The sequence below is a fragment of the Triticum dicoccoides genome, chromosome 7A, assembly GCF_002162155.2.
Source record: "Triticum dicoccoides isolate Atlit2015 ecotype Zavitan chromosome 7A, WEW_v2.0, whole genome shotgun sequence".
Classification (NCBI taxonomy): domain Eukaryota; kingdom Viridiplantae; phylum Streptophyta; class Magnoliopsida; order Poales; family Poaceae; genus Triticum; species Triticum dicoccoides.
In genome coordinates, this window is record NC_041392.1 from 549,799,874 (window position 1) to 549,815,928 (window position 16,055).

At 47.5% G+C, this 16,055-nt stretch overlaps 1 protein-coding gene across 1 annotated transcript; it reads left to right on the plus strand.

The window, feature by feature from the left end:
• The first annotated feature begins 487 nt into the window (after positions 1 to 487).
• Positions 488 to 2,883, plus strand: LOC119329209. Its single transcript, XM_037602213.1, has one exon. The coding sequence runs from the start codon at positions 573 to 575 to the stop codon at positions 2,598 to 2,600; it is 2,028 nt and encodes a 675-aa protein (XP_037458110.1). The 5' UTR covers positions 488 to 572; the 3' UTR covers positions 2,601 to 2,883.
• The last annotated feature ends 13,172 nt before the right edge of the window (positions 2,884 to 16,055 follow it).

Below are 16,055 nucleotides of genomic sequence, written 5' to 3' on the forward strand. Positions count from 1 at the left end.
CGGACATATATAATGTGCCGTGCTTTTCCCTATTATATTACCCAGATGATAAAGAAAAATTTTGGTCAACGCTCTTGATCTTCGCCGGACACAAAGGCGACTCAACAATCCAGCTATTGGACCTGGCCAACCTAGATTAGTGACAATTGGTAGCACGACCACCGGCAATGAGGACGACAAAGACGACAAGAAGAAACATGTGTCTTGTGTTATACTAAAATGGAGGATGTGGACCTGAGAATAAGGTATTAGTTATATTTATTATGTTATGGTCATGAGGGTGAGATCTTTAACCATGCTCAGTGAATAATGGCGTGTGAGGGCTGTTTTCTTCCATCACAACACACGGGCATGTTTGCTATCTCTATAAAAGACTTATACAGAGAAAAATAGCACACTCACAACCAGATATAGTCAATCAGCAGTCGAGACACACACGGGACTACACACATCCTTGCGGCAGAAGATCCTCGCTAGCGTGCATCGTCTCAGTCTCCTTCCCCATCTCAGATCGATCTAGCCCTGGACTGAACCCAGCACCTCTGTCCCGTCTTCGCTCGCCGGCCGCCACCATGGCCGAATCCCCACCCCAAACCCTACCCTTCCTCCTCCTCCCCCTCATCCTCCTTCCGATTGCCCCCGCCGCCAGCGCGGCCGCGTTCGCCGGCCTCGACGCCTTCCTCGCGTCGGCCGCCGCGCGCGACCCCTCCGCCGCCAACGACACCTTCGCCTCTCTCCCCGCCGGCCTGCGCCGCGCGCTCTCCGCCCCGTCCCCGATCCTCCCGTCTCGCCTCCTCTCCCTCTCCGCCGCCGTCCCCGTCAACGTCCGCCTCGCCGGCTCCTCCTTCCCGCCCACCTCCGCCGGCCTCCTCCCTTCCTTTGTCTCATCCGCCGTGTCCTCCTCCCATTTCCTCTCCAGCCGCCCCCCGCACCGCCTCGCGCTCTCCCACAGCATCCACCTCGATGTCGCCGCCCCCGCCGCGTCCTCCGACCTCGTGACCCGCGCCGCGACCGCCGTCCAAGCCCACCTCAATGCAGCCCCCGCGCCCTTCCACTCCAACGCCCTCTCCTCCGTGCCTTACAAAATCGTCGACGATATCATCGCCGAGGACTACCGAGCGCACGCCGGCTCGGCGTCCTCCCCGGCCGTCTACATCTACTTGCTCGACCTCGGCCCGCAGCCGCGTCCGTACGCCTACACCGCGGCCTCCTCCTCTGCCGATGGCCATTCGCCTGCCTTCTCCCGCTGCCTCGCCCCTCTCTGGACCGGCAAGGAGCGCTACATCTGGATCGACCTCGGTGCAGGCCCGGTGGACTACGGGCCGGCGCTCTCCGGCGAAGGCGTCCTCCCTCGTGGTGAGTTTCATCCTCTTGCTGCTCTCCACGGCCGCCCCAAGTCGGACAAGGCGCTCCTTGCGGATCTGGCCTCACTGGTTCTCAGTGCTTACAAGTCGTTGCTAGTGCCTTCGCTCAGAATCCCAGTGCATTTTGAGAGCTCTTTGCTTATTCGTTTTGTTCACATCCATGGTGAAGAGAAAGATCCTGTTGGACTCGATTGGAGTGCAATTGAACAGTCGATTCGGGATGGAGATCTGCCCTTCGATGGCCAGAGCTTGAAGTTTGATTCGCACAGTGTCAAGTACTCTGAGTGCTCAATTTGCTCATTTGCAATTGCCCGCTCAACACACTCATTTACATCCAGGTTCTTGTTTGAGAATTACACGATGATAGTGAGTGAGTACTTGGACTCCAAGCGGATGAGGCAGGTGCTGTCAGACTCGTCGGATGAGTTGCATCGTGTGGCTGGGATTCATGATGATGATGAGCATGACAAGGTTGTGCCAGTTTATGTTTTTGATTTGGATTTCGATAAGCTTCTGTTGTTAGATAGGTACCACCAAGCGGTGGCTTTCCGTGATATGGTGGTTGCTGTGAGGACAAGGAGCTCGCAAACGGTCAGTGACTACAGCTGTAATGGTCGACATGTAATTACAATGACTAGAAATCTCGACCGTCCGATCATCGGCTCAGTTCTGCAGACCATGTTTGGCGTCTCACCAACACACCAGTCATGGAGCCCTGAGCACAATGCCACGGTCGTTGATTACACTTGGAGCACTGGACATACACCATTTGGGCCGTTCTCAGAGACCAAATCACTGTCTTTTGTGCAGAAAGATGCAGCCCGTAGGAATGTTCTTCTTACCACCCTCAACTACACAATCACTAGTACAGTTGAGGTTCTGGAGTCACTGGCTGCCCATGGTGGGGAAAATATACTCCTTAGAAAGAAAAGGCATGTTGAGTTCATTCAAAGGTGGAATCTGCTCACTTATAAGTTGGAGAAGGTGGTGTCAGCCATGTCCCGCCTGGATTACAACAAGGCAATGTACCTTTTGAGATCTTCAGATCATGATATGTATGCCATTTACATGTTGGTGTATCAGGCTTCTCAGGAGCTGGATGCCTCACTGGTTTGCTTCAAAGACCCACCATTCCCATGGCTATCAGTTTCCTTGTCTGGAGTCTTTGTTTTTGGTTTCTTTTTTGTGTATTCTAAGAGGGATAGTTTGTTTAGGAGCAAAAGGAAGCAGTTCTGAGTTCTGACAGCAGTTTTGTTGGTGGATACTACTTGAAAGCTTCACCCTGATGCGATCATAGTTGACAGCTGCCGGGAAATTGCATCCTTGCATATTACATGGAGCAGTGACTAGACACTGGGAATGGGTGCATCTTGTTCCAAGATAAACTTATAAGAGGTATTCTAGATTATTTGAGGAAGTCAACACTTCCACTTGTCTTGTAAGTTTAATGTGCCTGAATTGCCCTTCATACATAATGTTGATCTAGATTTTGCAGACATTATGTGTTTTATTTTGTTGACTAGCATGTTCCCTATCATGTTCGCTGCGTGCATTCTATGCTCATGTTTAGTTTAAAGATGTTAGACTCAACAGTTTAGGTGTAAAAAAGGAACAGTTTTAATAGGTGTTACAAGTTACAACATGTCAAGTTCTTTTCACATTCTGGTTTATGCGATAAAAAAAAAATCAACATATTTGAGCTGGGGAAGGGGAGCCTTAGCGCAGTGGTAAAGCTGCTGCCTTGTGACCATGAGGTCACGGGTTCAAGTCCTGGAAACAGCCTCTTACAGAAATGTAGGGAAAGGCTGCGTACAATAGACCCAAAGTGGTCGGACCCTTCCCCAGACCCTGCGCAAGCGGGAGCTACATGCACTGGGGCTGCCCCTTTATATTTGAGCTGTCATATGAGTCATCAGATATTCAGATTTATGTCTAGGCAACTATCTTTACTACCAAGTAGTGCCTTCAACCCTTTGTATGGTAGGATTTGTGTTACATAGGGAGGAAACCCTTGTCTTTATATTAAGCCGAAAGCCTGAATAATGTCCTTGAGAAGCTTAAGTTGTGTCCTACTTCTTGCTCTCCCTGTTTTCCTACGTGATGTCCTGCTGCTTGATTAGTACCCTAGTCCGCGAGCATTGTAATGAATGCAAGTTAAGCCCATCATCAGCACAAAATAGACTGAGAGTCGGTGAGAAATCTAAACTGTAGGAATGAGGTAGCGTAGAATATGACAGGTTCACCAAAAAGCTATCACGTTAGTTTTTACTGGTAAAAAGGGAAAAGGAGATTTTACGTGATGGTCAAAACGGGGTGTTGATGCCATCTTATGGAGATGGATCTGGTTATGAAATTGGCTTCCGCGTCCATGCTACCATATAGAACAACTGATGTCTGCTAATAGTGGTATATAATGAATGCTTCAAACCTGATGAGTCACTTACCCTGAGCAAGCTGTAAGGCCCTTCACAGATACTCCCTCCGTTCGGACTTACTTGTCTCGGAAATGGATGTATCTAGAACTAAAATATGTCTAGATACATCCATTTCTGCGACAAGTAATTCCGAACGGAGGGAGTAAGATAGCTGGGCCATAGATCATGCAACAAGTTTTTGGAGGGAGCAGCTTTCCCTAGGGATATCAGATTAAGTCGTTTGAGTATTGCAATCTGCTAAAGCTGCTCCAAGCCTCCAACATGTCTTCCACCTAAGGGCCCGTTCGGACTGCAGGGATTGAAAACAATGGAATAGATAACTTTGCAGGAACATGATTTGCTTGACTAGTGGAAACTTTGGAATGTGAAGCAGCGGATGCAGAATTTTCCGGTGTTCGGCGCGAAGCAGTAGAAGCAAAGGAAAGAAGGATTAACGCTAGTGCATGCAGCCTTCCTGCAACAGGAATAATATATTTTTTTATTCACCCGGACATGCGACCTACGGTGCGTCTCGCTTGATTCGCATGCATGTAAGGATTTTTTTATTCGGCTAGCTGACACCTGCATCGCGCTTCCACCCAAACATTGGGTTCCACTGGATTTTCTAATTCCCGTGAAATGTACAGGCCAGGTTCACTTTCCTATGTAACGAGCGACCAGTCATCCTTTGAACCGAACGCATCACAGTTTGTTTTTCCGAAGGAAAATGAACCTGCATAATTTCCTGCATAATTCCTGCAAACCGAACGAAGCCTAAATTTGTTGTATACGAATTTCAACCATCAGGGGTATGCCGAGTTGCCCTGGACACCCATATTGTGCGAAGTACAACTCCACTGGGCCCAGGAAGCAAATGTACCTACTGGTCGTTGCCTCGAATTCTTTTGCTTTTGCACCCTTGCAGGTTTTTCTTACAAAATCACCGTCACTTTGCAATTGGTGGTAGCAACTCTCATCCTTAAGTTTGTTTATTTGAACATGATGAATTACCCTCGTGCATCTCTGGTGCTTGACTTGGATTACACTTTTGCATTCATGTCTATCTTTACTTGAGGCGCTTGCTCAGACGATAATTACGATGGTGTAACCGGACCAGTAACTGAGTGTCTTACTGAGTGGAAGGCGGGATTAGCTGTTGTTAGGTCTATTCTATTCTAGCCAGAACATCATTTATAGGCCATGTTTCTCGTTCTTTTGATTGCATCCGGTACTTAACTTTTGTGATATGTATTTATGTTTAGTTGGTGCAAAGGCGATTTTCAATTTCTGCGTTTTGCACTCACGAGTTCCGAATGAACATGACTGCCATTTGAGGCCCAATCAAGGGTATGTTTTGTCTACACGTGAAGAAAAAGGGTGTGTTTTGTCTAATGAACTCTGATACAACTGATACAATTTGAGATGTGAAATTTAGGAGTAAATGCAGGATTAATGCGCAAACAAATGATACACATGTCTTTTCTCAATACAAAAGTGGGACATGCCTGTTTTCCCACCTACTGAATGACCACGGTTAACAGTATAATTTATTCAGAGGAATTACACTAGTACTAACCCGCAAAAAAAATTACACTAGTACTAGAACGATAAATTAACGGGAAAATCCCACTTGTAGGCAGAAAACCAGCTATGGGCACGTAGCCTAAAAAACCATCCAGCTCATCCAAGGGCCGTCGCAGATGCTTTCGGGATCTCGTGTGCTCTGCGTACTGCGGCTATCCGTGACCTGGATCGGGGATTGGCGGGCAGCCGTTCGGGTTATGCAGCGAAAATACTGTGACAATGCTCAAAACGTATATCAGGCCATGAACATATAAGAATGTTTTCTAAAAAAACATATACTAAGGCCTTCTTTGGTTTATAGGATAGGAAATGAGATGTCAAGTATTTCAAATTCTATGAATAGAAATAGTAAGAGAGATATGCTCTGGTTCACACCATAGTATATTTTCTATCGAGTCTAGGCTAATATTTATTTTTCTATAAAATGTGAGGGATAGGAAGAAATTTTTTATTTGATGAAAAAGGGTTTTCCCCATCTTATTTTTATTAAAAACGGGGCAAAGCACCCAGCCCAACATTTCAAAGCTCTCGGATCTAGCCAGAGTAGCAGGTTCAGAAGAAAAACTATAGCAAATAGGATCAGCCACACAGGGCCCGAGCAAACTTTTTAAACATCTCTTTTTGCAACTACCAGACGAAGAAGTAGGACTATTACATCAGGTCATCTTTTTTCATTTAGGATAGAAAGAATTCCTCCATATGAATATAATTATATTCCTACAAATAAACCGAAGGACTCTAAAGGATTTTTCCCTATAAAAATCCTATCCTACAGAACTCTTTCAAATCAAAAGAGGCCTAAGAGAAGAGCGTGATACATCGGTAATTGAATGTGATATAACCATATAGTCACTCCGTCCTAAAATTCTTGTCTTAGATTTGTCTAAATACGGATATATCAAGTCATGTTTACCGAAAAAGGCTTTCACCCCGCTTTATAAATAAAGCAAACCGCCACAGAGCACAAATACAAGGACTAGTCCACACGCACCCAAGTCTCACAAACAAGAAGAAGGTTCTGCTGAGGACACAGCTCAACAAGCCCAAAAAAAACTAAAAGAAAAGAGCTGGGGAGCCCAACAACTAGTCAGGTTTCGGCGGTGGCGGCGGGGGCGGCGGAGACAGGCGGACAACCATCGAGCGAAGGTCAACGATGAAGGCTGAGATGGCGTCGCGGTCCTTGGGGCGGCTAAGCGGCCACCAAAGCTGCAAGAAAGCAGACAGTTTGAAGATAACGTCAGTAGCCCGTCGAAGGGGAACACGCTGGATCACAGGCTTATTGCGGACCGTCCAGAGGGTCCAAGCGAGGACACCAATCTCAAGCCACCTAATGTGGCGAGAAGACAAGGGGGAGGATTGGAGCTCGTCATATAGGTCAGGGAAGTTGGTGTGACACCAATTTCCACCCACCACGCCACGGAAGCAACTCCACACGAATTGCGCGGATACGCAGGAGAAGAAGATGTTATTCGAGTCCTCGGGAACGCCACAAAGTGGGCAGAGGCCGGAGCCCGGGCCATTGCGCTTGCGGGCCTCAACGCCAGACGGGAGTCGACCGCGAATCCACTGCCACATGAAGATCCGGATTTTCAGGGGCAGGCGGATGGACCACACCGTCACAAGGGGGGGAGGGGTGGAGGAGGGAGCGATGGCATGGTACAGAGACTTGGTGGAGAATTGTCCCGAAGGTTCGAGACGCCATCTCACCCGGTCAAGGCTACTATCCACCACAGGCTCATGAAGAGCAACGCAGTCCAGCAACTCGCGCCAGGCGGCGGATTCCGGGGGGCCAAAGGGCCTCCGAAAAGCAAGGCGCCCTAGGTCAATAAGGGCCCTCTCAACAGAGATCAAGGGTTCTACTGCGATGGAGAAGAGGTCGGGGAAGCGCGCGGCGAAGGGGGAGTCTCCAGCCCATCTGTCAAACCAGAACAGTGTCATCGATCCGGAGCCCACCTAGATGGATGTCCCGATGCGAAGGACCGGGAGCAGCTGGACGACCGACTGCCAGAACTGAGAGCCACCAGATCTCTGACAAAAGGCGAGGGGTTGGCCTTGCAGATATTTGTTCCGAATGATGTCAAGCCAGAGACCCCCCTGGCCCTGCGAGATCCGCCAGAGCCAACGGGATAGGAGGGCGATATCCATGCGTTTGGAGCACATGACCGCGAGGCCTCCTTGATCCCTAGGCTTGCAGATGTCAGGCCAGCTAACCATATGGTATTTCTGCTTATTGTTGTCGCCGGCCCAGTAAAAGCGGGACTGAATTTTGGCGATCTCATGGTGCAGGGTCTCGTGGAGGCTGTAGAAGCTCATGAGAAACAGGAGGAGGCTGGAGAGGGATGAGTTAATGAGAATGGCCTGAGCCGCCTTTGACAACCATCTACCCTGCCAAGGTTCGATGCGCGTTTGGAGTTTGGTCACGGTCGGGCGCAGGTCCGCGACGGTGAGCCGAGAGTCGCTAATGGGCGTTCCCAGGTAAGTTGTGGGAAAGGCGCCGAGGCGGCAGTTAAGCCGGTTGGCAATGGCAAGCGACTCGGCCCGAGAGTAGCCCATCACCATCACATCACTCTTGTCGAAGTTTATCTTAAGGCCATACATTTGTTGGAAGCAGAGGAGGAGGAACTTAAGGTTGGCGATATCCGACTCCGAGCCTTTGACCATGATAATGGTGTCGTCGGCATACTGGAGGAGGGAGATCCTGGAGCCGCCAGCCAGGTGGGGAGTGATCCCCTGAATATGGCCAGCAGCCTTAGCCTTATCTCACTACAAAAAAATACACTTTCGTGATGATACGTGTTTGTCACAGTAGGTCGTTTTTTTGTCATGCATGTACATCCATGACAAATTTATGACAGAATCAAGATAGTCATACCTGTGCTGTCGTAGAAGTGTTCCATGACATTACCAAAATTATCATCACGGAAGTGTCCACTTCCATGATGATAAATCGCGCGTCACAGAAGTGCTTTCGTCAAGGGTGACCGACACGTGGCATCCACCGTAACGGAACGCCGTTAAGCTATTGGGTCGGGTTTTGGATCCGATAACCCGTTAACAGCCCCGACCAATGGGAAATTTCCACGTGTAAAATTCTTATTAGCCGGACGAAACACGTGTCAGCTCGTCAGTGGGTCAGATGGGCGCCTATGATATGTCAACACGTGGCACGGCCCAACAGAGGCCCATTCCTGTGAAAAGGCCGGCCTGTTTGACTTGGTCAAAAGCTGGCGGGCCGGCCCATGAAAAGCCTGTTAACGGCCTGTTCGCATACCCATTTACAACCCGCTAACCCAAGGCCCGTTACGCCCTATCCGAATTAGGCCCAGTAGCATCATCTGGGCCATCCAATATGATTCCAGCCTGTTTTCACTTCTGGCCCATGTATGGCCCATGACGTCTTTCGGCCCATATGAGGCCCTATGTAACTCTTGGCCTATTAACGACCCGTGGTGAAACTGGACCGTAATAAACAGTGTATCACTTTACACCCATTAATGACCCGTGGTGAAACTGGCCCGTAATGAACAGTGTATCACTTTATACCCATTAACGGCCCGTTATTCTGTTGGGACGTTTCCAGCCCATGTTATCTTTCGGCCTTCTCAGAGCCCATTTATTCTTGGGCTCATTTCCAGCATTCGTTTACTTACGGCCTGTTACTGTCATTTTCTGCTTGTGGGCCAAATTCAGCCCGTGGTTACAGTCGGCCCGTTTGTGGTCCGTTAATACGTTGACCCGTTTTCATAGCGTCATCAAATACGGCCTATTAACGATGGCCCGTTATGGTCGGCCCATGAACGGACGATTCCAACTCTAGACCGTTTACGGCCATAATGCGGCCTGTTATTGGCCCATGTTTGGCCAGTCGATCATACGGCCCGTATAAGGCCCATTGATGATACGGCCCGTAGAAGGCCTACTATTTCTATGGCCCGTAAAAGGCCCACTGTTTCTACGCCCGTAGGAGGCCCAGTGTCACTACAGTAAATATTAGCCCATGGTTATTGTGGCCTAGTTTTAAAAAATAGGTTATTGCAGCCACTAGTTAACCGCGGAAAAAGAACTACAATGACTACAAGCAAACAAATAAACAAGACAACAAGGAAATAAATAAGCAAACAACTAACGCTAGGCTATCACGGCTATTACACATATTACATCCACTGGGCATCAAAGTTCGCCACCAGTGCAAATATAGGGAACAAAGCAGCATATCATATACACTGGCCGTCAAAATTGGCCATCAGTGCAAATAAACGCGGCAGCAAAACAAGAGCATAACTGAAACAACTTCAGAAGAGCTCAAGAAACGTTTTCCTGGGTATCCACCATGCTGGCAATAAGCTTAGCAAGCTGGTTAGCTTTGTCCTGTTTGGTGCTAAAATCCTCCAACGCTTGCTGTTGCACCAAAAAGTATGCATCTGAATGCTCCAGGGACTTCCGCAGTCCTTCCGCTTCTTGTCGCAGCATAGCTGATCGATGTCTTTCAGCTTGTAGTTGAGACTCAAGAAACCGAACTGATTCAGACAGTGAGTTTGAATAGCTTGTGCAAGCGGTAGTGGCCAGTAACTCCAACAATAAACCAAGGCAGGATGTGTCACTATCCTGAACCTTATCTGCATTACTTCCTTTACCGTTGCTTAATAAGGCACTCTTCCCCAATATTCTGTCAGCATTCTAAAAGAAGAAACAAGCAGACACATAACAAGTTTAGCATGTACTACTATATGAAACTCATTTCGGTGAACCAGTTCATTAGTAAGGTGGACAGGATTAAACTACCAAGTCTTCTATTGCCAAGTACTAGTACATAATAAAAGCATTAAACAAACATATATCTATATGCTATGGTAGCAATGGAATCTTAAATTAGACCAATTGTTCTTCAGGTTTAGGCACTTGTTCTACGTGAACAGAGTACAGTAAAACGCAAGAATATAATACTTAAAAATAGAAAATGAGCTCATAGACCTTACCATATTCTTGGTTCGGGACCAGTACAGAACAAGGCGTTCCCAGTCATCGTCCAGTAAATGTGTCTCAGGAGAACGTAAGGGAATTTGATGATTTTCTTTGCCGGTGAAGTACGTTTTCTTCAGATAATTCCGATACTGCCACCAAGCATTCTTGAAGATAGCAGAGGTATTAGCACAGGTTACCTCATCCTGAGTTTCCAAATCGGTCCTTCTCTATAGAGAAAAATGGGAAAATTTGCTGTATTATAACCATCATGGAGGTAGAATGTATGGGACGAAGCAAAGTAATTGCCATGAATAACATTACTTACACATAACTCCTGGACAAACACCTGCAACTAGCATTTTCCTTCATCTTCAGTATAATATTTCCAAGATGGGAAGATACGTACATACGATTTAACAACATCAAATGCGATAGATGCTAAACTACGACTAGCTGGTTGTGCTTCCTCCACAGGAATAGGCGTACTAACTGGTGGAGTTGGGGTTCACCGTGATAGTACTGGCCCTTTGGGCACTGGAGCTGCCTTACTAACTGCTCTTGTTTGGGAGCTCTGTGGTGGAGATGGTGCTGTGTCAACAGGAACTGGGTTAGTATCGGCTGGGGTTGGGGTTACATTGGGTGAAGCTGGTTCTCTGTCCATTGTAGTAGGGGTACAATCTGCGAGAGTTTGGGTTATGTGTGGTAGGGCTGGTTCTTGTGCATGTACAGCCGGGGTGCTATCTCCACCAAGAGGTAGCACTATTTTATTTGAAGACCGTGTTTTTAGTCCGCTAGATACTGGCATCACCCGCTCCAATTCAAATGGCTGATAAACAGGAAACATAGTTGAATGTACAGACATTGTATAAGAGACAGATGCAATAGATAGTGTGGAAAAAAGAGGGCATGAAATAATTGACATGTATATTGTTTAACTAAAACGGATAGCATGACATAATTTCACATATATGATGTCTATCTAAACTGGATAGCATAGCATAACATAATTCAAAGATATGATGAATAACTAAACAGGATCGCATGACATAATTCACCTACATGTTATCTAAGTAATCAAGATCGCATCATTTAATTCACATATGTGATTTATATGCTAAACAGAGGGCATTCAATATGATGTCTGAACTAAGAACATGGTGTTGAATATTGTGTATATGATGTCTAAACTATGCAATGCAAGACACTGTATGCATGATATGAACAGTATAACCGTGCCAAGTTAGAGCATACACCTCAGTGGGGGAATATGACTGGTCATCTGTCTCTGAATCCATCTCTAAGGAGCTATCGGGACCCAACAAGAGATCTGCTTCGACAGGTAGCACTGTCCGCTCTGAAGGCCTTGTTTTCACTCCAGATTTCTCCATCTCCCACCCAAATGGCTGATTCACAGAAAGAGTAGTTTAATGTACAAACATTGTCGACAAATGGAAATGTAATGAAGAAAAGGAAGGGCAAGATATCATTCAAATATATGATGCCTGGTTAAACAGGATGGCATTGCACATTTCACATATATTATGGCTGGCTAAAAGACATGAGACTGCATAATTCCCATAAATGATATAGAAACTAAACAGGTGGCATTACAGAACATGTCTAAACTAAGCAGATGACATATATGATGTCAAAAGTAGGCACTGCAAGGCAACATATGCATGATATGACTAACATCATCATGCCAAGATAGAGCAAACACCTTGGGGGGTAAATAGGAGTGTCAGTGGCATCCGAATCCGCCTCAGAACAGATATCTTCCTCTGGATTACAATCTGGAGAGGGGTGGGGAGGGTTTGCCATTGAACCCACCATGGAGCGATGTCTGCATGACATTATATTGCCGCGCAAAACTCTTCTCTTTTTCTCTACATGTTCAGCATGACTGTGTACAATATCTGACATGCATACGAAAAAAATATGGTGAGATTATGTAAGGAGAGCATGCAGAAATTTAGAGTGATGGTAACAACCAGTGGATCGATATTTTTCCGTTGAATCAAAATAGCCCTAATGGATCGACGTGAATGTATAGTAATAAGTGATGCAACAAGTGTACAACCTCTTTGCCGTAGCCGTGTCGATCTCAGCATCATTGGGTTGGTCGCTGAAGCAGTTGAGGCAGAGGTGGCTGTCAGAGGTGTGGAGGAAGATCTGAGGAATCTGTAGACGACGTCCAGGGCACTGCTTTGTTGTGATGGATCGTTCTGTCATTGGAGCAGCTCCGGTGAGCCGTAAGACGTCAAGGCTGAGGCAGCACAAGACATACATCGTCAATCTCAAGTGGGATTCTAATAGCATCTCCAATAGATGATGTAAAATGGATGTAAAATTAACATCACCAAAAACCACCTGACTACAACAGATGAGGTAAAAACTGTTGACTCTGAACTTAACTGTCGAAACTGAAATTTACTGTGGAATCTAAATGCTACTGTCGAGACTGAACGCAATGGTAGCAGAGAGGCACTTGACATGTAGTTTAGGGAGGGCCTGCAGTTCATCTTCAACCTGCACCCCCCTGAGCCGCCAGCCACCACCGGCCGAACCGCCGGCCACAGCGCCGCCTCGCCACCCCAAAACAACTCCCACCGCCGCCCCGGCCAGCCCTCTAGGCCCCCCGCCCCCACCCTGAACCCTAAGATAGATAGTGGGGTACCTCTCCGGTGAGCCCCCGTTCCCGCTGCGGGTGGTTCTTCCTTAACTCCGGCGAGCCCCCCAACCCCTGAAAATCGACTGACCCAAAAGTCGATTCAGTCGACTGAAGTGTGGCTTAATCGGAGCAAAGCAGCAGCACGAGCGAGGGGGAGAGCAGCAGCAGCAGCTGGGCGAGCGAGCGATCGAGCGAGAGCCAGAGCAGCAGCAGCAGATCCGGCTGGTATGGACGCCGCCGCTGAAGGGGCCTCGCACTGGGGGAGAGCTGCCGTGGAGATGTCGCCCGCGGCGCCGGCTTCAAGGTAGCCGCTCCATGGGGGTGCGGGATGGAGCACCGTCGGCGCCGGGAGGTCGAGTTAAGGAGAAGGTGCGATGCGATGAGTGTACAACCTCTTTGGTGGCGCCAAGTAGGCCTCGGCTTCGTCCGAGGAGTCAGTGAGGATGCTGCGGTTCCGGTGGAGCAGGTTAAGGCGGCGCTGTGGGGATGGAGCATCCGCGATAGACGAGGCGATCGTCGGAGCAGCTCCTTGGAGGTGGAGGACGGGGCGGCTGAACCGGCGGGACGGTGAGATGGACGACAGATCATCATCCGGGGAGGTGGACGAGGGACGTCGAGCTATTGCGGTGGACGACATCGTCGGGGAAGAGGCTCTAGCTGGACAGCGGTGACGTGGCAGATGGAGGAGGGTGGGGTTTCGCGGCTGGAGCGGAGAGGTTATGGCGGCCTGGGATTTTGAATGGCGAAAAGGGGGTGATGGGAGGAGGTGAAGCATGACTTAGGAACGCGCTTGTCCAAAATGTAGGGTGTGTTACAAAAGTACCCCCCACCGATTTGAACTAGCGGCGCTTTCGGCTCAGGGTTAGAAGGGGGATTTCGCGTGCCGGGATTTGGCAGCTGGAGGGAGTTTTCGCGCGCGTTGTAATTTCGAGATAGCAAGGCGCGGGTTATGAAGGCGCCAGTTTTGGGAGCACGATATCTGAATTTTCGGGATATAACAAGACGCGGGTTGAATTTCAGGGACAAGCCTAACATGTCGTAATATTGTACTTGTACGTACCAAATCAATTTGCACTTCCCTCAACCAAAAAGAAAACGAAAAAAAATAAAACTATTCACACCACACAAAGAGAGTCTTGCCCCGTTTTACTATACAAATGCTATTCAAAGCTATTCCCTCCTTCCATCTATATAGGGCCTAATGCGTTTTTTGATGCTAACTTTGACCAAATATTAGAGTGACATGCAACTTACACAAAGCACACCGTTAAATTCGTCTGTGAAAGGTTTTTTCAATGATATAATTTTCACATTGTACATGTCATGTACTATTAATCTTGTCAATAGTCAAAGGCGGTCTTAAAAATCTCATTGCGCCCTATGTAGATGGAAGGAGGGAGTATGAATCCATGTTATGTCCGATTAAATTTTTTCGCTTGCTGTATAATGCATGTAACCTACTCATACCAACATTTTAGTGCATTCCAAATGTCTATACTACCGTTGCAATTCGAACTAAATTTGAATTCGTTTCTCTATTTCAATAAGAATCCACAATCATGATTATTGCCAACTTAAACCATCAAAGTTTCCTTGCTATCCGCCAGATATAAATCAGACGGCCTATAATGCAGGATGGCAGGCACACCATCATCAACAACTCCGTTTTTATAAGAGTAGAGATAAAATATATTAAATGTAGTATGCCATGTTCATAACCACACCATGTTTATCACCGTTATATATATATTCACACATCCGTCGGTTTTAAACACTATGATAAATTCTTCAAATATCCGAATTCGCTTTTTATAATGAAGTATATATGATCTCTATTCGTCTTTTACACCCACACAACCCTCTTATCTTTGTAGCTAGTGCTAACTTTCTCTTGTGCATGCACACGCCCGCATCCCTCTCACCCTCTCTCAACATTCTCTAGCTCCATCATGCAAATTCGTGTTTTCACTTTAGGTCATTCACCCACGGTGTGTGTAGGCCCCCAGCTCCTTCTTTACGGCACACATCGATCGATATGCCTCTCTAGCCAGGTGTGCCTAGCACAAACACAAGCTTCCCCTCTTCTCTTGTCACCGTCCATGCCTCACTCCCACCACTCCTTTCATCGTTCTCGTACTCATACACTCCTCCCCCTCGATATAGTATGCCTCTCGTACCACCTCCTACATGCATCCCTCTCTCTCTATCCTTCTCCTCGTGCCTCATTTGCTTCTAACACACACATGCATGTATACCGATCGATCTCCCAACATATACCTAGATCGAATTTAACTAACCCCCATCGATCGACGTACCTCACAAGTTATGTCTCTCCTTTCTCTTACAAAGGGCGATTGATCTTCCTATGTAGTTACGTCTGCTTACCACAGCCACATCGTCCTCCCTCATCATTCGTGCATGCCTCCTGACCCGTCTCTCACATGCACGTGCACAGACAACAAGTAGCCATCTCCTCTCTTATTGATATTGCGAGTGTGCCCTCCGTTTTTCTAGCAAGCCTATCCCACCATTTGTTAGAAGCAACTCCACTACCATCCCCTCCAACACTCTAGCTCTGTCTCTCTCCCAACCTTATTCATCTCCTGCACATATACATGGATGCCGATCGATCTCCCTTAATACATGAGGCAGATCTATCTCCTTAATACATGAGGTAGGCCTCTCTCCTCCTCCACACATATACCAGCCATTGTACCTCTATAGTTAATTGGGCCTCCCTCTTCCCCCACCACACATTGATAGTCGAGCGCTGCAGGTAGGTATCCATGCCACAGAGACAAACTGCACATGTCCCATCTCACATTCCAGTAGGCCAGCCACTCTATATCTTTGACGTGGGCACACACAAATTCGATGGCACTCTTTATCGATCGCACGCGCGCACACACACACACACATCATCCCTCTCTTCGATTCTATAGACACCTCAAGCCGATGATACCTCCACTCTCTTCTCGTGGATCGCCCCCTCTATATATATGTTATATCCAGGACTCTATTTCACACGCATTGCATATGTTAAATTTTTTGATTAACCCC